At 40.7% G+C, this 27796-nt stretch overlaps 1 protein-coding gene across 3 annotated transcripts in view; it reads left to right on the plus strand.

Annotated features, from left to right (window-relative positions):
* Tpte2 (transmembrane phosphoinositide 3-phosphatase and tensin homolog 2) overlaps positions 1-27357 on the plus strand; it is a 71198-nt gene extending 43841 nt beyond the window's left edge. Inside the window, exons 22-31 of one of the 3 annotated variants that reach the window (XM_070003170.1) lie at positions 357-438; positions 558-646; positions 7110-7171; positions 9740-9820; positions 14539-14644; positions 19817-19905; positions 23063-23155; positions 26486-26608; positions 26886-26956; positions 27210-27357. In XM_070003170.1, coding sequence (XP_069859271.1) covers positions 357-438; positions 558-646; positions 7110-7171; positions 9740-9820; positions 14539-14644; positions 19817-19905; positions 23063-23155; positions 26486-26608; positions 26886-26956; positions 27210-27315 — 902 coding nt within the window. In that variant the 3' untranslated portion in view covers positions 27316-27357. Of the gene's footprint in view, positions 1-356; positions 439-557; positions 647-7109; positions 7172-9739; positions 9821-13359; positions 13422-14538; positions 14645-19816; positions 19906-23062; positions 23156-26485; positions 26609-26885; positions 26957-27209 lie in introns of those variants that run through there. The other 2 variants (XM_070003171.1, XM_070003172.1) reach the window with 2 other exon arrangements.
* Positions 27358-27796: the final 439 nt, after the last annotated feature.

The following is a 27796-nucleotide window of genomic DNA, read 5'->3' on the forward strand; positions in this document are numbered from 1 at the left end:
GGGTCTGAGCATGGTACAATGTGTGATGACAGAATGAGTAGTCTGCTAGAAGGCTAAAAGTGAAGTATATGAAACAACAGCTTGATTCTAGATTACCAGAAGTGAACAAACCAAGTATCCTTCCCTAAAATTCTTCACCTCTCCTTTGCCTCTTAGGTCCACGGGGGGCCTGCCAGCCTCCCTCTTAGGGAATTTTGTGCTGTTGGTTTCAAGAATCGTTTTAGAGCAACAGGCGCTTGCTTCCCAGAAAACCCCTTTGGCAACAAAATAGCAATTACCAAAAGAGAATTTGAACTTTATTCCTAACATCTGCATTATTAGCCATAAAGATGTGATGTGCATATTGTTTCTTGTAGGTGAGAAATCTTATAACCCGCTACATTTCCACGACCGAATGCATAGGATAATGATTGATGACCATAATGTTCCCAGCCTTGAGTAAGTTTTGTGCCACACTGACTGTCAGGAGAGTATGGGTGTCGGGAGAGTGCTAATTTCACTGGGCTTGAATTTTGGAGCTATTTTTAATCACGTACAAATCTTCTGTGTGAAATCAGGGAGATGATTCAGCTCTCCAAAGACATTGTTGGTTGGTTGGACTTGGATCCTCAAAATGTCGCTGCGCTTCACTGTAAAGGAGGCAAAGGTAAGAATGCTTTTCTTTCTGTTCCCCTTTTCTAAAGATGACTGAAAATAAATATTGAAGGGCTAGCAGAGGATTTGTACTGCTGTACAGCAGTATTAATATTTTTAATTTTTATTTTTTGTCAGTCGTGGGGCTTGAAGTCTGGGCCTGAGCACTGTCCTTGAGCTCTTCAGCTCAAGGCTAGTGGTCTACCACTTGAGCCACAGCACCATTTCCAGTTTTCTGGTGGTTAATCAGAAATAAGAGACTCTCAGACATTCCTGCCCAGGCAAGCTTTTAACTAGGATCCTCAGATCTCAGCCTCCTGAGCAGCTAGGATTACAGGCGTGAGACACAGCACCCAGCTAGTGTTATTTATTTATTTTGTCAGTCCTGGGACCTGAACTCTGGGCCTGGGCGCTGTCACTCAGCTCTTTAGCTCAAGACCAGTGTTCTACCACTTGAGCCACAGCGCCACTTCCAGCTTTTTCTGATTATGTGGTGCTAAGGAATCGAACCCAGGGCTTCAAGCATGCAAGGCAAGCACTGTACCACTGAGCCACCTTCCTAGCCCTAGTGTTACTATTTTTATGTTGGTTTTTGAATATTGATTTTAAGGTTGAAGAAAAAAAGAAGGATAGAAAGGAAATAGAAAAGGGAGGGAAGAAGACAGGTAAAGTGTAATGAAGGAAAAGAACAAAAGAAAAAAGGTAAAGAAGGTATTTTTCTCTTAATTGGTGATGATTTGGGTTTCTTCATTTCTGATTCTTCAGTTTATGTGTCAAAATATAAAGGATGCTTGACTTCAGAATGTTAGAGTAGTCTTTAAAATTTTTATTTTATCAAGGTGATATACAGAGGGGTTACAGTTTAATATATAAGGTAGTGAGTATGTTTCTTGTCAAATGTTGTTACCCACACCCTCATTTTTCTCCTATTTTCCTTCCCACTCAATGTGTAACAGTATTTTTTCCTTTATAACTGACAAAATTGTGTTTATGTGTGATGTGCCATATAAAATTTTTATATTTGTTTGCATTGTGGAATGGCTAAATGAAGCTAGTTTTCTAATGTCTTATCTTACATAGTGACATTGAACATTATTTATATCTCTTTTGGCCATTTGCATGTTTCTTTTTGAGAACTGTCTTTCCAAGTCCTTTGTCCCACCAAATCCCATTTTTATTATGGGAGTTTGAGGTGATTTTGTTTTGTTGGCATTACTGTTGTTTGAGCCCAAAGCTCACACACCTACCCTCATCCCTTTTTGCTTTAGTTACTACTCAGAGAGAGGTTCAACACAGTCGTAGGCTGTGAGCCTCTGCTTCACATTTTTCACATATATGGCATAATGGGCACACATACCGGTGCTCAACTTTTTACTTGAGTTGAAGTCTTGCAAACCTTTTGCCTGTTCATAAACAATAATCTTCCCCATTGCCACTACCTGAATAGCTAGGATTACAGTGTGACCTACCATGTCTAGCTTTCTCTTTTGTTTTGTTTGTTTTGTTGGAGACAGGCTTTCCTTATGGAGCACAAGCTATTGTCAAACTTGTGATCCTCTTGCCTCAGCTCCTTGAGTACTGTGAAGATGGGGATAACCACCATACATATCTCTTCTTTTTTTGGGGGGGGGAGTTTATTTTCTTGCTATTTTGTTGAGTTCCTTAAATCTTTTTGAATATTCCATGGGTCATGTTTTGCTCAGTTATTTTTATTGACTTTCCTGTGCATTTTGTGTTTTCTCTCGTGTTTAATTTTTGCTTTTATTGTCTCTGCTTTTCAATTTATATCCAAAAATTATTTACCCCAGATGAGTGTTACAAAGCAATTCCCCATTATTTTCTGCTACTAGTTTTGGAATTATAGGTCTAATGTTTGTCTCTAATCATTAGGAGATGTTGTGTATTGGGGTGAGTGAGATATGGTCCAATTTCATTGTTTTGCTCAAGTATGTTCATTTGTTCCCATATCATTGATTGAATATATGCTTCTTTCCCATTGTGTTTTCTTGGTAACTTTGTCCAAGATCAGTTGATCAGAAATCCATAAATCTATTTCTTGGTTCTCTATTCTGTTCCACTGGTCTAAATTCCATTTTGTTCCAGTAGAATTTAAAATGATTGTTAAACTTTGTGAGAAACTATTAAGGTTATATAAGCCTACAAAGATAGGACTTATTAAAATTCCACTGGAATTTTTAGTGTGTGATGAAATGAAGTTGGTTTGGCAGGGAGTAAATAAAGATATTTATTATTGTTTGATTGGTAGTATTTTAAATAAAGCTAATTTAAGTGTTTGTAGGTTTTCTTTCACTTATCTTTGGGCTTGAAATAATAATTTCTGCATAGTTCACAGTGCTATAAAGCAGCTGTTAACATTTTCTTTTAAGAAAATGTAACAGCAAAACTTCAATAGAGTAAAGTTATATCCCACTGGTTAACAAGGTAGAAATATTCTGAACTTTGCAATTTACAAGCCCATGGAAAAATGAAACTATTGCTATGGCTTGGATCTTAATATCCCTAAAAGGCCCATCCATGCATTAAAAGTTGGGACCTCAGCTCATGTCACTGATGGAATCTTTAAAAGATGGAGCTTCAAAGAAGGTTGCTAGGCTCTTGGAGGCATGGCTCTGAAAAGGATATGGGGACCTTCCTTTGCTTCCTGGTCATCAGGAGGTGAGCAGCTCCTTCCATCATGTGCTCCCACTCTGATATCCTGTGTGCCACAGGCCCCAGAGCAACAGGCTAGCTGATCTCATCCTGCAAGCAGGCCCTGAAATCATGAGCCAAGATAAACCTTCCCTGGTTTGGATTATCTTCGGTATTTTATCTCAGTGGCAGAAAGCTGACATAACTATGGGCGTTGAGCCACATGAAACTGCCAGATATTTTTAAAATTTTTGTTTGTCTAGGATATTTTATATGGCCCAGCCTAAAATAATATGATCCCAGAAATTGGCGTCAGTTTCCTTGAATTAATGCTAATTCTCTTCTTGAAGCCAAACATCATTTTATCTTTATATTTTTGATCAGAAGGTATTTGCATGATCTTGTGTTTGCATATATTTCAGGGTTCTGTCTTTTGGATTGTTTGTAGGATTAGTTTTTACCTTGTTTGTACCAGTTTCTTTTTTTTAGTATTCATTCATATTGATCTTACTTTCTTCCTATGACCTGCCACCTTGATATTGCCACTCATGGCATGATAGCCAAGGTGTTTTATTATTGCTCTTATTTAAGGAATTTGAATGCTAATATTTGGTAATAGTATGGAAATGCAACTATCTTTTCCCACTGTGTAGTCCTTTAAATTTGATTGGCATATTTTTTCATAATGAGGTTATTGTGCGTTTTTCATATAGAATATTCGGGTTGTAATTTTGATTATAGTGAAATTTTTCATTCTTAGTACAAGTGTATGTGTGTGTGTATGTGTGTGTGTGCACACGTGCGTGTGGGTGTGGGTGTGCAGTGTGTGGTTCATATCTTTTACTTACTTAAGAAATTGACCATGGGTGTTGCTGGCTCAAATCTGTAATGATAGCTACTAAGAAGACTGAGATTTCTGTGATTGATTGTCTCAGTACAGTGGATTTTTATTTTCAACTTTGCAGTTAGCAACTTTACTAAGCCTACTTCATTCTAATTTATCCGTTAATTCTTTTTGGTTATGTGGTTCCTGACTATATCATGTGAAAATAATAAGTTGTGGGTTTTTTTCTTTTCAGTCCTTCTTACTCCCCAACATTGGGTAGACTGTTCTGTACAGGGTTGAATTAGAAATACAAATAGTTACTTTTTAAAATTTGTTTCTGATCTTAAAGGAAACGTTTTTATCATGTCACCTGCTGTTTTAGGACTGTGGGGTGATATATTTTTTTTTTTTTTTGGTCGGTTGTGGGGCTTGAACTCTGGGCCTGGGCGCTGTCCCTCAGCTCTTCAGCTCAAGGCGAGCGCTCTACTACTTGAGCTACAGCGCCACTTCCGGTTTTCTGGTGGTTTTATTGGAGATAGGAGTCTCGCGGTCTCTCCTGCCCGGGCTAGCTTTGAACCGCGATCCTCAGATCTCAGCCTCCTGAGTAGCTAGGATTACAGGCGTGAGCCACCAGCGCCCGGCGTGGGGTGATATTTTTGACTTTTAGATCTGTTTTATTAGAATAAAAAAATTCCTTTAGTGAGCTAAGGAGATATTTTTAAATCATGATTGGATATTGAATTCTATCATAAGCTTTTCCTGAGTTTTTGAGATGGTAATAAGATTTTTCTCTTTCAACATATTAGTGTAATTAGTTGCTCTTTATATTCTGGGTGAATCTGTGTGAATTAGTATGATTCTTTTTCTAAACTAGAAAAGAGAATCACCAGTGAAGTAACTCTTAAGACCCAGGCAGAAAAATTCATGAGACTCTTGCCTCTACCCAGCAGAGACCTGGAAATGAAGGTGTGACTCAAGTGGTAGAGCATCCTGCTTGAGCAGAAGCAGCCAAGGGAGATCCTGAGTTCAAGTGTCCCAGTACCAGCACACACAGAGACACACAGAGACACACACACTCACACACAGCCCCACAGAGTCTCTTAAACTCATAGACCTCAGGTTTTTCTTTCTAATGGCAAGATATCATCCTAACAGATTTAAAGATTATGTGAGATCTGTGAGTCAGTGGATAAAGGTTAGCACGTCAAGTGTCTGCTATTTGATATTAGAATTACATCAAAAAATTGAATATTATATAAATCTGAAAATATCAAACTGAACAGAATAAGTTTTAATTTCATGAAAACTAAGTTGTGTGTTTCAGGAAGATTCTATGAAGTTGAGTGATGATATCTATTATTACAGTTAAATTCAATACAAGCAAGACCACTAGTAAAATATTAGGGGAAAGCCTCTAGTTAAAAAAATGTAGCTCAAGTGGTAGAGCGCTCGCCTTGAGCTGAAGAGCTGAGGGACAGCGCTCAGGCCCAGAGTTCAAGCCCCACGACCGACAAAAAAAAAAAAAAAAAAAAAAAAAAATATCTAGGATTCCATGTCTTGATTTGTCTGACCAATTGGAAATGAGATTGTTGATGATACTACAGGCCTGACATTTCCGGCTGGGAGAACTCATCATCGTCTAATTTGAGAGGTTTAGTGATGAATGTTTGCCAAATTATTACACAATGATTACTGTGTGCTTTATGGTTTCCTGTTTCACCTGGCTAGAGGAGAGGACACTTACTGATCCGGAAGCTATACTTATTCACAGCATTGGCATGGGAATGTGCCCCATGTTAGTGTATCTATAATTGCTAAAAGAACTTTTCACAACTTTCCTTCCCATGGGAAAATATCATACTTGCAGAAACCCAGATATGTCCTGCAGAATTGACACATTTGCAGTCAGTGAAGCTGAGAGAAGCAATAGCCAGTCGCCTCATCTAGCAGGAAGCTTGTGTTCATCAAAGCTAATGATGCCAGTCACTTTCCTTTGTGGAAGAACTTGGTTAGATTAGTACTTTCAGACAGGGGTGGCAAAGGTCAATGAGTGATTCATTTAAAAGTTTTTAGAGGATAGATCAGAAAATGTTGTAATTCTTAGGGAAATGGGTACATTTAGAATTATATAAAAGCAGCTAATCCAAAATCTACAGAAGATTGAAGAAAGAGCAATATTTTTCAAATCTAAATTTTTATGTCAGAACTAAAATATAAATTTGAATGCAATATAAGAGACTTGGAGGGTGAAGTTATTTGAAGTGAGAAGTCAACGGTGCACTTTAAAACACTATGACAGAGATAGACAGAGAGAGAGAAAAGAGAATATAGGCAGGCAAGCCAAGACATAAATTAAGCAAGCACAGAAAAAAATTCAGAATTATAGAACCTGTGGAATAGGTACATAAATATTGATGATACTGCCGTTCTCTCTACATTCTTTATTTTTTTAAGATTTTCTAATGCAATTGCAATAACTAGTACAGTTAAGTAGAGATGCTAAATGCTAATGTTTTGAGTTTCTATTTGGGTTTGAATTCAGTACCTTACAACTGCTTAGCTAGCACTCTGCCACTTAAGCCATGTGGCCTTTCTTGTTTTGCTTCAGTGATTTTTTTCAGATAAGGTCTCATACTTTTTCCTGTGCTGGCCTCCAACTTTAATCCTGTTCTGTGTCTCTCACATAATGGCACTCATGGGTATGAACCCCCATGCACAGTTTGTTGGTTGAGAACGAGATTTTGCCAACTTGACCTGAGCTGGCCTGGAACCACACAGTCTGCCTGATCTGCCACCAGAGTAGCTGGTGAACCACCCTGTGTGGACCTGGTTTATCTTTTCGTTGTGTTCATTAAAATAAGGTCTTTCTATTTCTCAATTGGAAATGTTGACAGAGGCACATTCCAGATGAAAAAGAACTGATGCCCAATGCACACTTTGAGTACTTCCAAGTGTATTTTTACACTGGAGCAAAGGTTTCTTGAACTAGTTTCTTTTCTAGGGCGAACGGGAACAATGATTTGTGCCTGCCTTATTGCAACTGGAATATTTTCAACTGCTAAGGTAGGAAAGATGTTACTGTTCTCTGTCTTATATTTATTGAATTTTTTGGTTCTGAAACATTCCTGGTAAAATGTTACATAAATTGTTAGATCATGATACCTAAGTGAAAAACTGGATTTGTGCTGCCTTGTTTAATGTGCAATTAATGTAACTGGCCTAGTGTTCTTGTTCTGAGCCAGGACTATGGTGAGAACAATCAAAGGGAATGGCAACTTCAGAATATCTAAGATATGAACAGCCTTTTTAAAGTACGTTTTTATTATCTTGAAGTAGCTGCACAAAGGAGTTTCCATTCAACCAAGCACTTCATGAAGACAGTACATCTTGATCAATGCTGCCCTTTCACCAATGTTGCTCCTACATCCCTTCCAAACCCACCCATTCTCACACTTTATTTAATTTTGTAGGCCATGCATTATCTCTTATGACTGTGTAATGCAATATTTTAAAATCAAGGAAACGATGGTCATTGGTGACTCACACCTGTGATCTTAGCTACTTGGGTGTTTGAGAAGAGGAGGATTGTGGTGTAAGGATAGTCTGGACAGAATAGGTCATGAGACCCCCTTCTCAAGTCACAGCTGGGTAGAGTGGTAAGCACCTGTCATCGCATGCTTTGTGAGAAGTTGAGAATGAGAGGATCACATATCCAGGACAGCCTGGGCAGAAAAGGAGGCCACAAAACTCCAGCTCCACAAAGGGAAACCTGACATGACGGTGAGGACCGGTCTTCCCAGCAACGATGAAAAAACCTGCAGTGGGCAGATCATGGCTCAGGTGCATGCCTGAATGGAAAGCAAGCGCTGATCCTAAAGTTAGCTAGCAAAAAAGGTTGAGAGCATTATTTAGCAGAATCATAGAAGCCTAGCAAGCATGAGACTCAACAGTTCAAAACCCAGCACTTCCTAAATAAATACAGTTCAAAAGTCCACTGTCAGCTTGTGTGTGTGTGTGTGTGTGTGTGTGTGTGTGTGTGTGTGTGTGTGTTTGTGTATTGTACTGGAATTTGAATTCAAGACCTCATGTTCTCTCACTGCCTTATCCCTCCAGCCCTTTTCTACACTGGCTATTCTTGACATAGTCTCCCTAACCATCAGCCATACTCTTGGCCATACTAATTTTAGGTTTTCTGTCCTAGCTGAGATGACAGGTGTGTGCCATTATGTCCTGCCTCCAGGCCTGGCTCTCTTGAGATAGGAGTATAAAAGACATTTTCCAAGGCCGGCCTCACGCTATGATCCTCCAGTCTTCAATCTTCCAAGTGGAGAGGATTGTAGGTGTAGGCACTAGCATCTGTCACCATTTTAAATAAAGGATCCCATAGGGGCAGAATGAAGGTAAACTAATAAACCAAGTTATGCAAATGCAAAATAAACTCTGGCTGGGTGTAGTGGTACAGGCTGTATTCCAATAGTGAGGAGGCAGAGGCAGGAAAGAATCACAATTAGAGTACAGTCTGATCTACACAGAACAAAACCCTCAGTAATTAGATGCCCCTGTGACCTCCCCAATAGTGTGACTTCTTTCTTTCTCAGAAAAAAAAGATCAAAAAACACCAGTTTTCCAAAGGACTTTGACCATCCTTTGAATTGCTAAGTTCATCAAAGTTGCCACTTTTCAACTCAGAACAAAGTCAGTCCTCTATTTTGTTATCCCTGAGAGCCTATATTTCAGGGATGTATGGCCTTTGGAAATTTCTGCAGAGACACAGTGGGCTGCTACCCACTGTAAAGTAGGACCCAGTGCTATTGACATGGTCTTTCAGGGAAATTCCCATCTGCAGACTGTACCCCCAACAGCTCCACTCAATTCTTGGCCTACAGTCTAGAGAAGAGAAGGCTTGACTTGAGTTTTGCACCATGTCCAACTTTGTAGTGCCACCCTTCTGTTATCCTAACTTGAGTCACACAAGTTTGTTTCCCATGGCCCCTATGGCCAACACCTTCTCTACTCTCAGAATGGACTGGTTGGGCCAATATCTAGAGCCCAAGGGCCTGGGATAAAGAGGAAAAAAGAAAATGAGTGTTCTAGGAAAGTGATTTTCAAATTATAACCAGTAAGTTATAAAATCAACTTACTTGATTGTCACCAGCATTTTTAATGGAAAGGAAGAGAGCAGGATAGAAAATATGAAAAGTATTGGGGTTCTTTAGCCTGTTTTGTGTGTGTGTGTGTGTGAGAGAGAGAGAGAGAGAGAGAGAGAGAGAGAGAGAGAGAGAGAGAGAGAGAGAGAGAGAGAGAGAGAGAGAGAGAGAGAGAGAGAGAGTGTATCCTAGATTTAGTACTGTGGATCATAGATCCAAAAACTGCTGCAGGCTGTGCCCCATGCCTGCTGTACTGCAGGTCGCTTGGTTGTCTTTTGAGTTCCACCTTCTCGTTTGTAAAATGGAAGGTAGAAAGAAGAGCTGGACCAGATGATTTCTAATGTTGTTCCAGCTCTAAATTTAGTTCCAAGTCTTTATGAGTCTTTAACTAGACAAATTCTTGACATAGGTTTGTTTTGTATTTTTTAGTAGCTCTGCACATAACTTGCTGATAACTGTGGCTGTATTATCTCTTTTTCTGCAGGAAAGTCTGAAATGGTTTGGCTGTCGCAGAACCGATTTCAGAAAAGGTTCCAAATTTCAAGGGGTAGAAACCCCCTCACAAGTAAGTTTTCTCTTTTGAAAGGGAGTTCTTTGTTTGGTTTTTATGGAGAGTGGCTAGTGACACCATTAATTTGGTTACATTTGAAACCCTTCTCTAACAGTCAGGTGGCAGCACTTTTGTGCCTTGTAACAATTGCCTAATCCCTTCCAAATCCCAAAGCCATGCCTCTGGGGCTGCCTGGGTAGGCATCTCCCCAGAGAATCCAAATTTCCCCTCCTCAGCAGGAAGGTCCAATGCCTAAGGCTTTCCTGGCTTCTGAAGATTCTCTCAAATCTACAGGCATTTGATTTCTCTGGAAAGAGGGATTGATCTTTCACAAACCCCTGCTAAGACAAGGAGCAATTCAACTCTGTAGAACATCAAAAGAATTGTTTCTTTTCTTAATTTATTGAGATTAGGTGATTACATGAATTTCACATATTTCACAGCATTGTGGAGTAGTGATACTTTGTTAAAGTCACAAACACATTTTAACCTTCATAAGGCAAATTGTCATTATCATGCTCTATAAAGTTTGTGAATTGTATGAGCTTTGACAATACAACTATTTCTTCCACATCAGGTGATATTTACATTTCTTTCCTTTTGCTTATTCTCTCTCTCCTCTGCTCACTCTCTCCCTCCCAGGGCTGCTTTTGAGTTGCTTAAAGAACTGTTTCCTGAAGAATCCTCCCCACATCCCCAAATTCCCTCCCCTTGTAGAAGAGAGGAAGACAGAGACGGGGGAGAATAGGGGAGACAGAGGATAAGAAATAAAGGTAGAGAAAGAAAGAAAGAGAAGGAGAATATGAAAGAATGAAAGAGCCCTGTGCAAGTGGCTCAGGCCTCTAATCCAGGCTACCCAGGAGACTGAGATCTGGGGATTGCAGTTGAAAGCCTGTCCGAGCAGGAAAGTCAGTGAGACTCTTAGCTCCAATAAACCACCAGAAAACCAGAAGTGCACAGTGGTTCAAGTGGTAGAGTTCTAGCCCTGAGCTGAAAAGCTGAGGGACAGTGCCAAGGCCCAGAGTTCAAGCCCCAGGATCAACAAAAAAACAAAAACAAAAACAGAATAATAGAGAATAAAAAGGGAAAATAAATATTTTTAACTCCTATTACACAATCATACATTTTTGTATTTCCCATTATATATTTGTAACATTCATGTGAAGTATATACTGTTACCCTATTTTTCTTGGAAATGTTTCATTACGAAACATAAAAATTTGCAAATATATTGGATTAGACTGTTGGTCTCTGTGACAAATACCTAACAAAAGAACTTAAAGGGGAAAGAATTATTTTGGCTCACACTTGATTACATTGCTTTGGGCCTGAGGTGTAGTGGAGCAGGGCCCTCAGGCCTACATCAAGGAGGGTGTAGTAGAGCAGGGCTGCTCACCTCAAGGTAGTCAGGAAGCAGGAAGTGGCAGGAACAAGATACATCCTTGCCAATGACTTCCTTTCTTCAACAAGGCCCCACCTCCTACTAATGCTATAAATTTATGAAGCTCTGAGTGGATTGCTCTATGGATGAACTCAGAAGCTTCAGGAGACAATTACTTCCCAAAGCCTTGCCTTTGAACACTGGTAGATTTGGGACCCAGCCTTTCCCAAATGAACCTTTTAGGAGCACATTCCATATCCAAACCCAAGCACACAAAGATTGAATCATACAGTATATGAGTCTTCTTCTCAACCCACAACCAATCATGCTTCATTCCTTTCCTCCCAACTCTCATCAAACACTGGATGCCCCTTCTTATTCTGTCCTAAAACAAGATTTCTTTGAAGGAAATTCCAGTCATCAGATTCTTTATCTCACAAGTAGTTTGGGATGACACCCAATATAGGCACTCTTACTAACAAAAACAAAAACAAAATAATCCCCTACACACACACACACACACACACACACACACACACACACACACAGAGAAAAAAACAACAGGCCCTGGTGGCTCACATCTGTAACTATAGCTTGTCAGGAGGCTGAGACCTGAGAATGGGGTTCAAAGCCAGCCAGGGCAAGAAAGTCTGTGAGACTCTTATCTCCAATTAAGCACCAAAACATGCAGGATTGGAATTGTGACTCCAGTGGTAGAGCACTAGCCTTGAGCAAACACAAAACAACTGCGGGTTGCCAGTGCCTCATACTGTCATCCTAGCTACTTAGGTGGGTGAGACCTGAGAATCAGAGTTCAAAGCCTGTGACACTCATCTCCAACTAACCTCCAAAAAGCCAGACATGGAGCTGTGGATCAAGTGTTAGAGCACTTGCCTTGAACACAAAAGCTCAGGGACAGTGCACTGGCCCAGAATTCAAGGCCCAAGACACACACACCCCAGTGACAATATTGATTATATCCAAACACATTATATTTTAATATCCCTAAACTACCATTTTCTAATTCATATGTAACTCTCCATAACAGTCTAAAGTCCCCTTTTAGTTTACTTCATTTCAATCAAGTACTAAACAAGACTACATTTCATTGATTAATATAACTCTTCAGTTAAAGTTTATTGGTTTCTCACCTTTTTTGTATTTTTCATAACTTATTTCCTGAAGAAACCAAGGTATTTATCTCATAGATTTCACATCCCAAACTGTATTAAATCTTCTAAGGCTTTACTATTTATTATCTCAGTTGATCTTGTTAAATCAGAGTGGGCACTTTGATGTAAATTGGGAAGTTGTGTTTAGAGAAATTAATGTTTTGAAACAAGCACTCAAATCCAGATGTGTGGGCATCCAGCCCATCACTTCCTGTGCTGTGTGCAGTGCCTTGTCTGTATTTCCCTTCAGGCCATGTGGCAGCGAGTGGGGGATTCCTAGCTATGGATGTGGCTGCCAATGCCAAGTTTTCTTTCAGAGAAGTGCTGGAGTTGAACAGCAACTTGTACTTGTAGCAGAAGACTATATAATTACTCGTCTCCAGCTTGGGCAACAAAATAGCAGCCTTATCTATAGATAGGTTTTCCCTTTGTCCAAATCACCCTATCCACAAGGTACCCACAGAAGGCTGAACCTAACACATGAACTTAGCCAAGTCTGTTCCTAATCATGCCATTTCCATGCTCATATTCATAAGGGCTTCCTGTTGCAACCAACTAAATGTTCTGAGCTGAACCTGAAGTCTTCTACAATGTATGTGTCCAGTCCTTTCTCCCACGCTGTGCATTTATACATCCTGCACTCCACTGCCTTAGGAGGTTTGCTTTTTCCCAGAATGCCAGCACTTCATACTCCCCAAGTCTTTGTTCACATGGGCCCTTTTTCTTGCAGTCCCTTTCCCTCCCTGGCCCGTAGGAATGTCCCACCATATCAGGCCTTACAGCCCTTTGAGGGTTTGATAGGAACTATGGCATTTATTCTGTGGCTATTTCAAGTGCAATGTATGTATCTCCTTAAAGGCAAGGCCATGTCCTGTCAATCTTGCCACCCTTGGCATCCCAAAGTGCTTTGCCACTGGCATAGTACCTTCCTTGTTTGGATGAGTGCTAGCTGTGCGTCAGTTAATGTGTAAGGAAACCCCTCTTTCTTTAAACTGCATCAGGAGAAGGAAGTGTGAGAGTGGAAGCAGCTCAAGAGCCCTTCTGCGCAGAAGTGGAGAATCCGGTGGCAGGATCCAATGGGGATGTTCCCTGTGTCTCCTGCGCAGGTCTGCAGACAGCTCCCCTTCCTACTTCTGCAGTCCCACAGTTTCCCTGACTTCAGTCCAGACGTGACTCACCATGGGTGATGACAGCGCTGCTGACTCCCTGGGAGAGCAAGGCAGGGGAGAGAGGCTACAGGGCCGAGTCTGCTCTGCTGGGAGGTCCTTCTTACACACTGCCACATTATTCTGCCCTTCTGTGTGGCCATTCCCCTTGACACCTGAGACTTAAGAACTTTCAGGCCTTTCTCACCACTGCCCTTTCCTTTTGTGCCAGTACTGGGGCTTGAACTCAGCGACCTTGTGCTCAGTAGGCTTTCCCTGCTTATAACTGGCACTCTACCAGTTGAGCCACACCTCTAGCCCAATTTTTTGTTAATTAATTGGAGATGGATTCTCCCAGACTTTTCAGTCCTGAATTGCTCAGCCTCAGCCTCCTGAGTAGCTAGGATTTCAGGCATGGGCCACAGGCACCCACCACACTGCTTGTGCTAATTGGAGATGTGATCACTAATGTTATCAGCCCTTCCCACTTGGCTCAGCACCAGAACTCTTCAGTTCCTCAAAGAGAGGTTCCAGGAAAGCCCTTGTGAGCAACTTTTTGTAGAGGAGGAATGTGAGGCTTAGAGAATTCCAGGGTTTCCTTAACAAAAACAAATTTTGGAAAAGGGCAGATGAAGAAACTCTAGCTCTTAGAGACACTCAAAAATGACATAATTATCTACTGCTGCTAGTAGGTCTCTTTCTGCCCTGATGAAGAACCATCCACCAAACCACAGTCCTTCCTCTAACCCATTACAGCAGCTTCTGCCATAGCAGTTTTAGCCCGTAGTAGTCCTTTAAATCATAAGCAAGCCATAGGCAAGGGTTTGCTCCTTCCATGTTCCTCCCTGCAGGTCTGAGGTCAGTGCTTTTTCCCATGGTAGATAACTAGTCATGAGGCAAATGCATAAGAATGTTAATTATGTAATGGAACATTGTTTGCTTAATTTTTTGCTACTAATATCAAGTTTAAAAAGATTTGTATGCTGACTTTAAACCTCTAGACCTACTAAAATTGAGGCTTCTGTTGCTTTCCAGAGTCGGTACGTTGAGTACTTTGAGATCGTTAAAAAAATATTTAATTGGAGTTTACCTCCTCAGAGAACAGTGAAAATTACCAAGATTATAATCTACTCAATTCACGGTAAGTGCTTTAGACTTTAGGGATGGGACCTTTGGACAAGTGTTCTTTGAGAGGGTTTTGCTCACAGTTGTGTACATAGATGATCATAACTCCTAGCCATCTAAGTTTCCCTACACACAAACTCTGCTCTGGAGCTTTGCACTGGGCAGGCAATGCATAGCCATGTCAGCTACTCTTAGGTGTCTCTCTTCTTCCTTTGCCCATTTCCACTTGAGGGGAGGGCTCCATCCCCTTGCTTTCTTTCTCATGGCTCTGTCTCAGCTCAGAGTAGGCCTTTCAGGGTTGGAGCTTTAGAGGTGAGGAGACCCATGAACCCTTGACACTGCTTCTTTCCCAGACCCACCTTCATGGCTCCTCAGCAGCAGTGTCCCTCTATCACTTTCTATCTACTCCTTTTTTCTCATCTTTCTTTTCCCTCTTCCCTCCTCCTCTAAGCATCACAACCCTAGCACCTGCCTTAAATACCTGATCAGAAATGCTTTATTTGCTGCCACATAACTGAGTCCCTTGACAGGATAGGCCTTATGCTAGCATTCAGCATGGGTGGTCAGCAGAAAAGAGAAATCAGTGCATAGATTAAAAAAAAAGCCAACTCCAAGCTGGGTGTTGGTAAGGCTCACATCTAAAATCCTAGCTAGTTAGGAGGCTGAGCTCTGGAGAATCAGTTTGAAGCCAGGCCAGGCAGAAAAATCTGAGTCTCCGTGTGCAACATATCCAGAGACTGTAGGGTTGGAGGCATGACTCAAGTGATGAGTGCCAGTGAAGCCAGCTGAGCAAGCTCAAGGCTCTGAGTTCAAACTCTGGTGCCAGGAAAGAAAAAGCTGAACACTGTTTGGGAACACAGAAGTAGGAACTACAGAGAAGCTTCCTAAAGAGCAGCTTAGACCCCCAAACTCCCCATACACACCTGAACCTCATGTGGGAGAAACTGGTGTTTTACCAGATCCCTTAGCTACTACCAAGATGCTGCCTACTTCCCAAGAAATAAGACTGCCTGTGTTTGGCTTCTCATCCTTGCTGGGATGATAGGCACCCATGACCATGTCGACAGTTTTCCCTCTGGCCTAGCTCCAACTGTGATCCTCTCAGTCTCAACCTCCCAACCAGCTAGTACTAGAGGCATAAGCCACCAATACCTAGCTGCTCTAGTTGTTTTTGGGATAAAGTCCCATTTTTTGCCAGTCTGGCCTAGAAAACTAGTGAAAGAGGTTATTTCTTTGGGGGCTGAGGATCTACATGGGTAGAAGGAAAAGGGTAACACAAGAAATGTTCACCTCATTTTTTCCTTCTTTGTAAATGATGAAATACATTTATGTGACTTAAAGATGTTGAGATGTGAGGGAAGTCAAGGGCTTAAGCCAACATTCTTGTCATGCAAGAAGAATTTGTTTTTTTCTGAGAATGAGGCTTAGTGGTAGAGTGCTTGTCTAGCATGCATGAAGTCCTACGTTCCATTCCTCAGTACCATATACACAGAAAAAGGCCAAAAGTGGCTAGAGTGGTAGAGCGCTAACCTCGAGCAATAACAGCTCAGGCCCTATGTTCAAGCCCTAGAAATGGAATTAAAAAGAACCCACAACACCACCGAGAAAAAGAAACAGCACATTGATTTATAGTTCTGGGTCTAACATACTTCTAGTCTTTCTAGAAGTTCGAGAGGTTTCCTGGCATATGACAAAAATAGAATTAGTAGACTTTGTAGGTTTTGTGTTAAAATCCCTAGAAAAGGTCTTCTGAAAATCTCAGCATACTAGCCCACTGGGTAGGTGGACAAATGTCCTAGAGTGCTCATATTTTGAAGACACTTTTCAGATTATAGTTAGTAACATGTGTTCAGTCAGTGAAGACTGCTATGTACATAGGGGATGAAGTGAGTCCTTACTTGAAAACATCTAGTCTCTCTAGATGTTTAGAAGTGCCCAACATATGTTCAATGTAGAGACAGTAAAATACCACCTTTTAGAGATCCTTTTGCTAACATTCACATGAAACACTGTCTTTACAAAATGGAAGTGGGGAATCACCTCTGTGAGCAGAATGGCAGGTTCTGCCTGTACTCATTCATTGGTTTGGAGGAGAGGTGGAAGTGAGCAATTGCAAAAAGTAATGTGCTAGTGTATTCATACCTGGACATCCTCAGATACCATTTTACTGTATGGCGCATCTTGTTTTGCTGTGTATATAGTGTCTATACAAAAAGTCCAACTTTGCAACATCTAGTCTCTACATGTTAAAGAGGTTACCAGTGTATGACAAAGTAGTAAAATCAGCACATTTTGTGTTGAAATGTCATAGGAAACTTTTTTCTATAAATGACAATTAGATATGCATTTGTTTAACTATCTGTAAGCATTACATATGTCTGTATTTGTCCCCTGGATTGAAGGCAGAAAGAAGGAATTGAGAAGGGAATGGCTCAGGGCCACAATGGCCCTATTTAGAAGATACATGGGGTTACAACCACTGCTGCATGTACAATTGTACTCACCAGTGCTGTGAGCACAGCAAGCAAGTTTGCATTGGTTATAACTGTGTTCAGAACTGGAGTTTTTAAACCACCTCTGTGAACAATGTACTGTCTGTATTTGTTCAGTGGGTTGAGGAAAGTGGTAGAAAGGAAAAACTTTCTCAGTGTGTGTGAAAAAATTTCAGCTCATCATCCTTTACCCTGTATGTTACATACATTTTGTTTGACTTTTGTGTATAACATATATTGTGTATAGACTGGACAAACGAGTCCTAATTTTATACTATCTAGTCCCTAGCTATTAAAGATGTTGCCAGTGTAGTGAGTAAACTAGCATGTGTTGTATATATTGTGCTAAAATTAATAGAAAGGCTGTCTTCTGAAAAAGATGAGAAGCAAAATTGTAATATCTGTAAGTCACTTTGTACCTGTATCAAGTGTAATACTGGAATTGGAAGAAATAAAAGGTTCTAGGCTAGAATAGAATGCTCCCACCTGGAAGACACTTTCAGATAGAACCATGGTTACATGCCTGTAGTTTATTCAACACTGTTGTGTATACAATGGACAATTAAGTCCTTTTTGAGACATCTGCTCTCTCTAGGTGCTTAGAAGTGCAGAAAGCATGATAAAAGTAGAGGCAGTAAATCATTTTGTAGCTATTGTTTTGCTAAAATTCATAATGACATTTTGTCTTTTGGAAATGGAATGATGAAACGGCTTCTGAGCAGTACACAAGGTGTGTGTACTGGTTCAGGGAAGGAGAAGGGAAAGTGCTGAGGGCTTTCTACCCATGGGTTTATGGTGAAGCAAGATTGCCCATTGTCTCTGGTGTCTGTGCATTTTAATTTTGTTCTGCATATAGTTTTATAAAAGACAGATGGGTCCTAATGTACAGTTTCTAGTCTTACTAGATGTTAAAAAGGTTGCCAGTGACAGAAGTAAAATTAGTAAACTAACACATCAAGTATATTTTGTGTCAAAAGTTAAAGACTTTAAACATTGAAGTTGAATGATTGAAAGTCCCCTTGAAATATTACATTTGTATAAATAACCCTGACATTGGGATGCTGGAGATGGGAAGGGTTCTAGGCTAGAATTTTCAAATGAGAGCTTTTGTTAGTGTGTGTGCTTTTTGTGTCATTACTTGTATATTTGTTTGGTGGGAAACACAAAACTATTAGCAGCATCTAGTTTTTCTCGACATCTCAACATGTTTAATCTTGTAAAAGTAGAGGGATAACATATTCCCCTTGAAGTATTTTTGTAGTTGAATTTGGGAGTGAATTGTAATGTCTTAGAGACTGTGCTGTTCAGTGGGTGGCAGCAGGGGTGGGGTTGGGGGAGGACGTGTGCAGGCTATCTTGGGCCTCTTCTGTTGGTTCAGGTTGTCTAGACTTGGCTCCTTATGTGTATTTTAGTTCATATTACTAGGTATTAAGGGTTAAGTCTTAATGCCAAAAGTAAGAAGTAGAGAATAATCCCTATATAAATGTCCTTTTGGTAGTGTTTAGGGAAAACTGTCTTCTGGGAGTGAAGTTGTGCTTATCACAGAGTTAGTTTCCAGAGTGATGGAGAAGGAGAAGAGGAAGGTTGGGAAGGGCTCTGCTAGCACCGCCACATCTAGAAGATGTATATTTTTAGTAAAGTACTGATATCATATACTAAGTTCCCTATTTCAGAACATCTAATCTTTATAGATGTCCTGAGTGACAGTGTATGGTAAAAAGTAGAAGTAGTGAATTAGCTAACTTGTAAATATTTGTTACAATTAGCAGATCCATCTTGGATGGATTTTGCCACCTCTGGGCGATAAAGTCAGGACTTACTTAGAGGCCGGCAGCAGAGGGTAGGAGGAAGAAGCCTGCAGGGAGAGATGTGTGCTCAGATTTATACTTTATTAGAGCTATTAATGTATATGGTTCTGGTTGTACCAGAGGGATGCATATATTTAGTAGAAACATTCTTCCTAATATTTTAATATAGTATATTATAAACCTACTAATGAGCCTAGGAATTGCTTAGTATAGCTTGCTTTATGTCTCATATTGAATTGAGCATGAAGGAAATGCAGTATTTTAATTGTAACACTGCCAATACTTCTGTCTAGATGTTGCTGTTTTTGTCTTCAGTGGGAAAAAAAAGCTTTTATTTTGTTGTTGTTGGCCGTGGAGCTTGAAGTCTGGGCCTGTACACCATCCCTCAGCTCTTCAGCTCATGGCTAGTGCTTTACCACTTGAGACACACAGCTCCACATCTGGTTTTCTTGTGGTTTATTGGAGATCAGTGTCTCACAGACTTTTCTGCCTCACTGTATTTGTTTGTTTGTTTGTTTTTTTGTCGGTTGTGGGGCTTGAACTCTGGGCCTGGGCGCTGTCCCTCAACTCTTCAGCTCAAGGCGAGCGTTCTACCACTTGAGCTACAGCGCCACTTCCGGTTTTCTGGTGGTTTATTGGAGATAGGAGTCTCACGGTCTCTCCTGCCGGGGCTGGCTTTGAACGGCGATCCTCAGATCTCAGCCTCCTGAGTAGCTAGGATTACAGGCGTGAGCCACCAGCACCCGGCTTCTGCCTCACTGTATTTGAACTGCAATCCTCAGATCTGAGCCTCCTGAGTTTCTAGGATTACAGTATCAGTCTCTCATGATAACTGGCAAGACATTTTGCTCTGTGCTCTAACGAGTGTGTCATTTTACTTTTATTAAGGAGTCGGACGAGGAGATGGAACTGATCTAAAAATAGACATCATAATGCATCGAGAGACCATATTTAGTAGCACACCCGAAAACTGCGTGGTAAGCAAAAGCATTTGAAGTGAGAATTCTGGTGTTTGTTCCCAGTTCACAGTCCAGCCGGCTTGTTGTCATCCCCAACCATCACTCACCACACAGACTCATGCTGCCCTCTGGTGGCCAGCTTGGTGTTGCTTAGTTCTGATGCAAATCAAAGCCTTGTTCCAAACAGTCCTTGCAAAACATTTCCCAAAATAGGCTACAGTTCATTGTTCCTTTGTCTTCACTTACCCACACATGCTAAGAATGTCCCCAGGAATCAATGGAGGTTTCAAATTCCCATGTCAGTATTAGCTATATTATCTTCCTTTTGGTCATTTTTTGGGGTCATTTATCGTATAGCTCTGATCCTGCAATTTAGTGTTCTTGACAACCACCCTGACACTTGTGAAGTTGGAGTCAGGAAATGTGGAATGGGTGCAGAAACTGTCCACTCCACAATGACCTCAGTGACACTAACTCCAATGTTCTGTGGGGAAGAGTGTGTCGACTGAGGAGAAACCTCTTTACACGCAGCTGTAAGAGGAGAATATATTGAACTGTAATGCTGAAGAAATGCTTAAGACTGTAAACCTCTTCTGGAAAAAAAAATAAGCAACTTGCCTTTGTGATCAAAAGTAAAGTTAAATTTCCTTCAGAAGTTACACTCTCTCTCTCTCTCTCTCTCTCTTTCTCTCTCTCTCTGTTTCTCTCTCTCTCTCTCTCTCTCTCTCTCACACACACACACACACACACACACACACACACACACTCCTGTGTGTATGCTGGTCCTGGAGCTTGAACTCAGAGCCTCTGAACTTGAGAGTCTCTGAGCTTTTGTGCTAAGGCTCACACTCTACCACTTGAGCCACAGCTTCTTAATCAGAGAGTCTCATGGACTTTCCTGCCTGGGTTGGCTTTGAGTCATGATCTTCAGATCAAAGCTTCCTGAGTAACTGGGATTACAGTCATGGGCCACTGGCTCCCAGCCCGATAAACACTTTTCAAAACGTTTATTCATTTTTGTTTGGCTTCACTTTGCTGAGAGCATTCACCCAGACCCCGTCCTTGGCTTTCTGTTCTTGTCTATGAGAAGACTCTATTTTTGGTCACATTCACCATGGCCCTTCCATAAAGTAGCATGGGTTCTTTCAGTCACTCAACAGATATTAAGGAGCCCCTTCTGTCTACACACATTTCAGCAATCCTGATTTATCAAACAAGTTTTTCCTATGCTTCTTAAATGCAACCAGTATTCTCCAACACAGGCTTTACAATTAGGAATTCTTTTTTTTTTTTTTTTTTGCTTTAGTCTCTTAATCACATTAATCACCAGCTCCTATGGAGGATGCTTTGAAATTTCTTTCACTTTTTCATGTTCCCGCAACCTAGTCCAGGGCTTCACTTGCTCATTTCTAGATTTATATAATAGTCCACGTTCTTTGTCTTTCTCCCTATAAAAGTTAGCATGTGGATGTGTGCAGAATGCATCCTTAAATATCGTTCTCATTGTGAGCAGAAGACACAGTGTACCATGGACAAAGACAAATGACTGCCTTTGGCTCAAATTCTTACTATAACACAGGCCACATCTTAAGTGTCGTGAGATTTAGGTAACGCATTTGAAGTAACTTTATAAACCATAAGTTACTAATTCAGTGTTACAGGTGATAATTATCCAGCCACATTGTTATATAGGACATGCCCCCAGCGATTCCTACCAACTTTTCACTCTTGTTTTCCTGGCTCTTAAGCTCTCAAGACACAACAGCGCTAGCAAAGCCGAGCTATTCCCATCAATAACTTGACCTACAGACTCCCAATAAAGGAGGATGGGTCACCCCTCTGGCTCTAGAAATACAAGTCTAATTACAAGTCTAATACAAGTCTAATTCATGTTTCTGCAGGTATCTTGTGCCTGTGCTACTCCTCATTTATCCAATGACCAACTCAAGTTTTACTTCCTTGGGGAAGTTTTCCTATTCAACTATAACTCCTCCTCCACACACACACTACATAATTGCACACAAATCTTCTTTGTGCAGCTTTTCTGCATATTATTGTACTATTGTTCTTTATGTATAAAAACTACTGAAGGGTTTGAAAAAATGTGAGGGTTTTGGTTTTGGTTTGTTTGTTTTTTGTCCCACAGGGCCTATCATAGCCCCTGTATAGTATGACGGTGAATCAATACCAAAGAAATACTTAGACTGATTTCAAAATTGTTAATTCCTAAAACATGACCTATCTCCATTCACTGGAATCTAGCATTGATCCCACTAGCAAAGTAAGGGTTTTTTTTATTTTTTATTTTTTTTATTGTGAAAATACTGTACAGAGGAGTTACAATTACATGGGCAAGATAATGAGTACATTTCTTATTCATTATAGCCTCCTCCTTTGTTTCCCCTTCCCATCCCTTCCCTTCCGCCCTCCGCGCCCCCCCACCCAATTCTCCCCACGCCGCGCCCTCCCCCACCCCGCATGAAAGTTATAAAGTTCGTTTTCGACATAACAACTTGTACATCTCATTGTTGCAATGGGTCCACCTGTATCCCTATTTAAACGATTTGTTTTTCCCCTTCCCCTCCACAAATTATACCGACATCAAATACAGTGAAAGCAGGGGTTATACTGTGGGGGAGGAACATACAAAGCAACAAAGAAATAATCTTATAAATGTGTTAGAAACAATCTTATGAAAGAAAAAAAATCATTTGAATATATATTTTAGGGCTCATTTCCCTAACATCACCTTATCTGACCTTTTCTGCTTGACTCAGACTATCTAGTATATATCTGAGTCAAGAAGATTTTTTTCTATAAGAACGTGATTAGGTAAGCATTGCTTTTCGAATATCAACGTGAGCTTTAAAATTAAGCTGTATAGTCCATTATCTTAAAACAATATGAAATTCAGATGATTCTCATTGAACTGTGATATTTATTAGGTTAAATTCCAGTAAAACATGAATACATTGCTTCTCAACAGTTCCCTATTAGAACCCTCAAACATGTAGAGTTAATGTAAAGAAAAAAAGATTACTGTTAATTTCTGTATGAAATGACGAGGCTATGAAACTTGAGAGTATATACTGAACTTTGTATGCTTGGATTGGTGAAAATGAATACTTACTACCAACTACATTTATAGTTCCTAATTCTGTGTGTTTATTCATAGTTACAACATGATGTAGAGACCAATAGAGCAATAATCCTTATGTTAGACTGTCCGAACTTACATGCTGACATAAAAGTGAAGTTTTCATCACCGGTGAGTATGAAAAATCCCTGTATAACCTGGATTTGTGAATATTTTTGTTTGGGGATGTCCTTTGCTGCAGTTCTCAGCAAGAGAAAGGATAGAGAGCAATCCATGTCCAGAGAAGAGGAGAAAAACACAATTCAAAACTATCAGGATTTTTTAAAAGATATTTAAAGTGTGGTTTTTTTCTAAATATTTTTTTTAACAAGTTCTTGGGCTTGATCTCAGGGCCTGGAGCACTGTCCTTGAGCTTCTTTTGCTCAAGGCTAGCACTCTACCACTTGAGCCACAGCACCACTTCTGGCTTTTGCTGAGTATTGTAGTGCACATAAGAGTCTCATGGATTTCCTACCCTGGTTGGCTGTGCATTGCAGATCCTCAGATCTCAGCCTCCTGAGTAGGATTACATATGTGAGCCACCAGCACCCACCTACTTTTATCTAAATTCTATGCAATTTGCTGTTAGTTTTCAAATAAGAAAAATAAGAAAACCAGGATTCTAAAAAGAAGGTAGTATTGACAGTTTTGTATCTTTTAAACATATTGCCATCAATGCTTTTACACTATCAATAACTGAGGGAGACATTATCATTAACTTAGCATCATTACTATAAGAGTCATGAGTGTATAATTTCTATTAATTAGTTGTACACTGTTATGTCTGAATGGTTTTGTTAATAATGAATTTCAGCAGCTCAGTAGCTGTATTTTTCTGTTAAATCATCCATCTCCACTATCAACAAGGAAGTTAAATTTCATTCTCTGTGCATTCCTTCATCACCTGCTTACTCACTGCTATTAGCTATTGCGATGGTGAATGTACGGAAGCTAATGACCTGGGTAGTCATTGTATTGGGAGGTTATCTCTCAGATGATGGAACACCTCAGATGATGGAACAACTCTGAATCCTTGCTCAACTAGTCTGTAAACAGAAACTGTGGTTTCTTCACTGGCTCAGGGAACCTTGGCAATAGAAATTTCAGTGATGATTATCAAGGGTCAAGATGTGAAGGCACATTTAAAAAAATTAGAAATTTCTTTGCTCACCAGTTTTGTGTGCGTGTATTTGTGGGGCTTTTTTTTTTTGTAGTACCAGGGTTTGAACTCAGGGCCTCATGCTTTGTTTGCTTGCTTGGCTGGATCTCTACCACTTGAGCCATGCCTCCAGCCCCGATTCTTGCTGGTCATTTTGGAAATGGAATCTGACTTTTCTAAGATCCTCCAGATCTTAGCCTCCTGAGTAGCTCTAATCATCACCAATAGGGATAGTTAATCTTGAAAAGTAGCTGTTGATGGTAGCAATAGATATATATTTCTTCTAGCTTGGTCTCAAGGACCGTCTCTTGAGAGCAACTATAAATTCTAGCTTTGCTCTCATGGGGCTCCAGGTGAGGTGGCTGTGGATGCTGTACCGTGTGTCTTTCACAGGATGATTGTTTACCCTGATGGGTAGCCTAATGCCTCAGTGCCACTGGTGACAGGTGTCCTTCTCAGAGGAAACCTGTTTTACTGGCAGATGCCCTGAGGCTCTTGTCTGACTTGTTGTTTTTAGTTTCTTCCTATCCAAGTAGATACTGCAGGAAAGCCCTGAGAACAGACACAGGTTTGTGCACGCTGCTCAGATAAGGCACCAAGCAGGCAGCACAATGAACACAGAGAATAGGAGAAGCAGGTCAGCAATAGGAGAGGCAAGGGCAGCAGCAGTCTGGGCTAGTGGAAAGAGGGCGCCATCCAGGAGAAGCTGATGCCCAACCAGTGGTGGGGAGCCACAGACACAGGGAGACCTGAGGAGCAAGTCGCCTTTATGCTGGGCCCAGGGTGTTACCTGAGCAGGTTTCCCATGGGGGGGTTCCATTGTGGTCTCAAGAGTCATGCTGTAACCCAAGTGGTCACGAGACATACTGTGCTGAGCAGGTGAATAGCATCATGCTTAGATCAAGAAGTTTCGCTCCATTTATTCTAACACTTCAAATATAATCCACACCAATATCTAACTCTTACACCTAATTCTACCAAGCGTGTCCCACACCCGTGGGTGCTCACATGGCACACTACTTGATGTGATCCTAGGTTGAGGGGAGTCCATCGAGGTGTCCTCTGGAGTAGTGGCCCTTTGCCGGGTGCTGCACTGGAGGGTCTGTCTGATGTGTGGCCCTTTGCCGGGTGCTGCACTGGAGGGCCTGTCTGATAGGGGTCGCCTTGCTTGGAGAGGCCATCTCGCGGGGTCTGTGCTGCCCTGGGTTTTTATATGTTTTAGGCTGGGCTTTGTCATTTCTGGCTATGGCTGATTATTATAGCAGGCAGGGTTGCCTTGCTGACAGCTTCATTTCTGGCCACGACTGGTTATCATTGAGGGTAAGGTTGCCCTACTTCTGGCCAAGTCTGTTCCTTGTGGTGGGCTGGTTGCTTTTGTGATGTCTCTGTAGGCTCCATATGGGTGTCCTTATCTCTATCTTCCATAGTTGTATCTCATAACTTGTAATTCCTAATTTTACATCTTAATATTCCATACTATTTCACAGCACATATATACTCACTACCTTCCTATATTCAATAATACACTACGTCAGTATTTGGTAAGACGCTATGTCAGTATTCCGGAATATTCACTACACATACCTGCACAGGTTCCCTGGAGAATGGGTTGAGTGAAGCAAAGGGATTGTATCTTCTGTCACATAAGAAGAGGGATGCATGGGACAAATATCCAGATCAGGCCCACTGAGGAACTGGGAAGGGACAGAGACTGGAAACTGTCATGGGTGGCTGTGCCCTGCTCCTGTTATGCCAGTCTAATGTACACTCAAAATGGAAGCACAGGCAACAGCAATGAGTTAGAATGCACCACAATGTGATTGGGTGTAAAAGTCATAGGTCTTTAGTTGATTATTTAGCATTATAGAAATAAGATCAAGCTGGGCCATGCCAGGAATCCTAACTATCCAGGAGGCTGATCTCTGAGGATTGCAGTTCAAAGACAGCCCCCAGGCAGCAAAGTCTGTGAGACACTTATCTCCAGTTAACCACCAGAAAACCAGAAATGGTGCTGTGGCTCAAGTGATAGAGCACTGGCCTTGACTTGAAGGGCTCAGGGATAGCACCCAGGTCCTGAGTTCAAGGCCCACAACTGACAAAAAAATTTTTTAATCAGTATATATCTATTATGGGAAAAACTATTCCTCAAGTGGCTTTAGTAATTCTATGTTTAATTTACTGAGTAGTCACCAAATGGCTTCACCGTTTTACATTTGTGCCAGCAAGGCCTGAGGGCCTTTGATTTTTTTTGTGGTGATCCTAGTAGTGTGGCATGTGGTCTCAGTCTTTGTGTGTGCTTGTAGGCCTTTTGGATACAGACTCTGGAGAAATGTGTGTTTAAGGCCTTGGAGTTGATCTGTTTTTATCTGCCTTTTGTCTTTGAATTGAAGAGTTCTTCTGAATACAACACCCTCATCAGACACATGGTTTGTATATATGTCCCTCCATTGTGTATCTTCTTTTTGTTACTCTGTTCCTAGTGACTTTTTATGAAATCCTCTTTCTTCTATTTCCCTGCACTAATTTTGGCCCATTATATTTTAATTGAAACAGTGTTCTCCTAAGCCTCTGAGTACTTTGCTATAGAAGGCTGCAACTGATGGCATACACAAAGGAATAAGGGAGGAATTTTAATCTCTTTGGAATCACTAGTTTTTGGTATCTATTTTACTATGAAAATAACCTTTAACCATGTGTTTTTAGATCATACCCAACTACTATGATGACTGCGCCTTCTTCTTCTGGTTCAACACTGCTTTAATAAGGAGGAACCGGTAAGGACATAATGTAATCCAACAGAAAGAGCTTCATCTTCCATGTCTGTGTATAAACTACAGTGGGAAGTTTTTTTGCCCACTGTTTACACAAACACAAAGTGCTGGAATGAGCCAAGTAAGGAAAACAAATGGGACGTAGGTTTTGGTTGCAGCTAACAAGTCTCTTTCTAAAACAAGGGTGTTGTATTGCATGACTTGTCTGTTAGCCCTAAAATTAAATGTAATTTATTTTTTTCCTCCCTACCCTTAGACTGTATCTCTCACGACACCATTTGGATAATCCGCACAAAGAAAAGACTTGGGATATTTATGGCCCTGATTTTGGCACAGAACTGTACTTCGAAGAAGTATCTTGAAGGACATACAGTGCAGAGCACTCTGAGTGGCTAAACCCTTCATCCAGATTTATATTTAATACCTATTTTTATAAACTATGTAAATATATATACATATATATGTACTCAATTGTGACTTCTTTTGGGGGGAATATTTTCATTATCTTTACATAATTGTACAAAGGAGTTGTTATTCACTGAAGCAATTAATATGCTGCATCCTGATCAATATTCCCATCCACCCCTCCCAACACACTCCTCCTCTTAATTTTAGTATAGAATATGTTAGTTTTCATTTTAACCACTTTTTGAAGAGTATAGTTTGGTGGCATTAAAATTTTGTGTTTTTGTAATTGTGGTGAAAATCGAAATGGTAGTGGAAGAATCTTTTCTTCTTGTTACTCTGCCCTCTGGACATAAAAGTAGAGCAGGTTTTTGAGGTAGAAGATTCTACAAAATTGCCTTCAGATTGTTTTAAATAACTAGTTCTGGTTCTGTAATA

Source organism: Dipodomys merriami, unplaced genomic scaffold (assembly GCF_024711535.1).
Source record: "Dipodomys merriami isolate MVZ:Mamm:240054 unplaced genomic scaffold, mDipMer1.0.p SCAF_6, whole genome shotgun sequence".
In the NCBI taxonomy this organism is placed as follows: Eukaryota; Metazoa; Chordata; class Mammalia; order Rodentia; family Heteromyidae; genus Dipodomys; species Dipodomys merriami.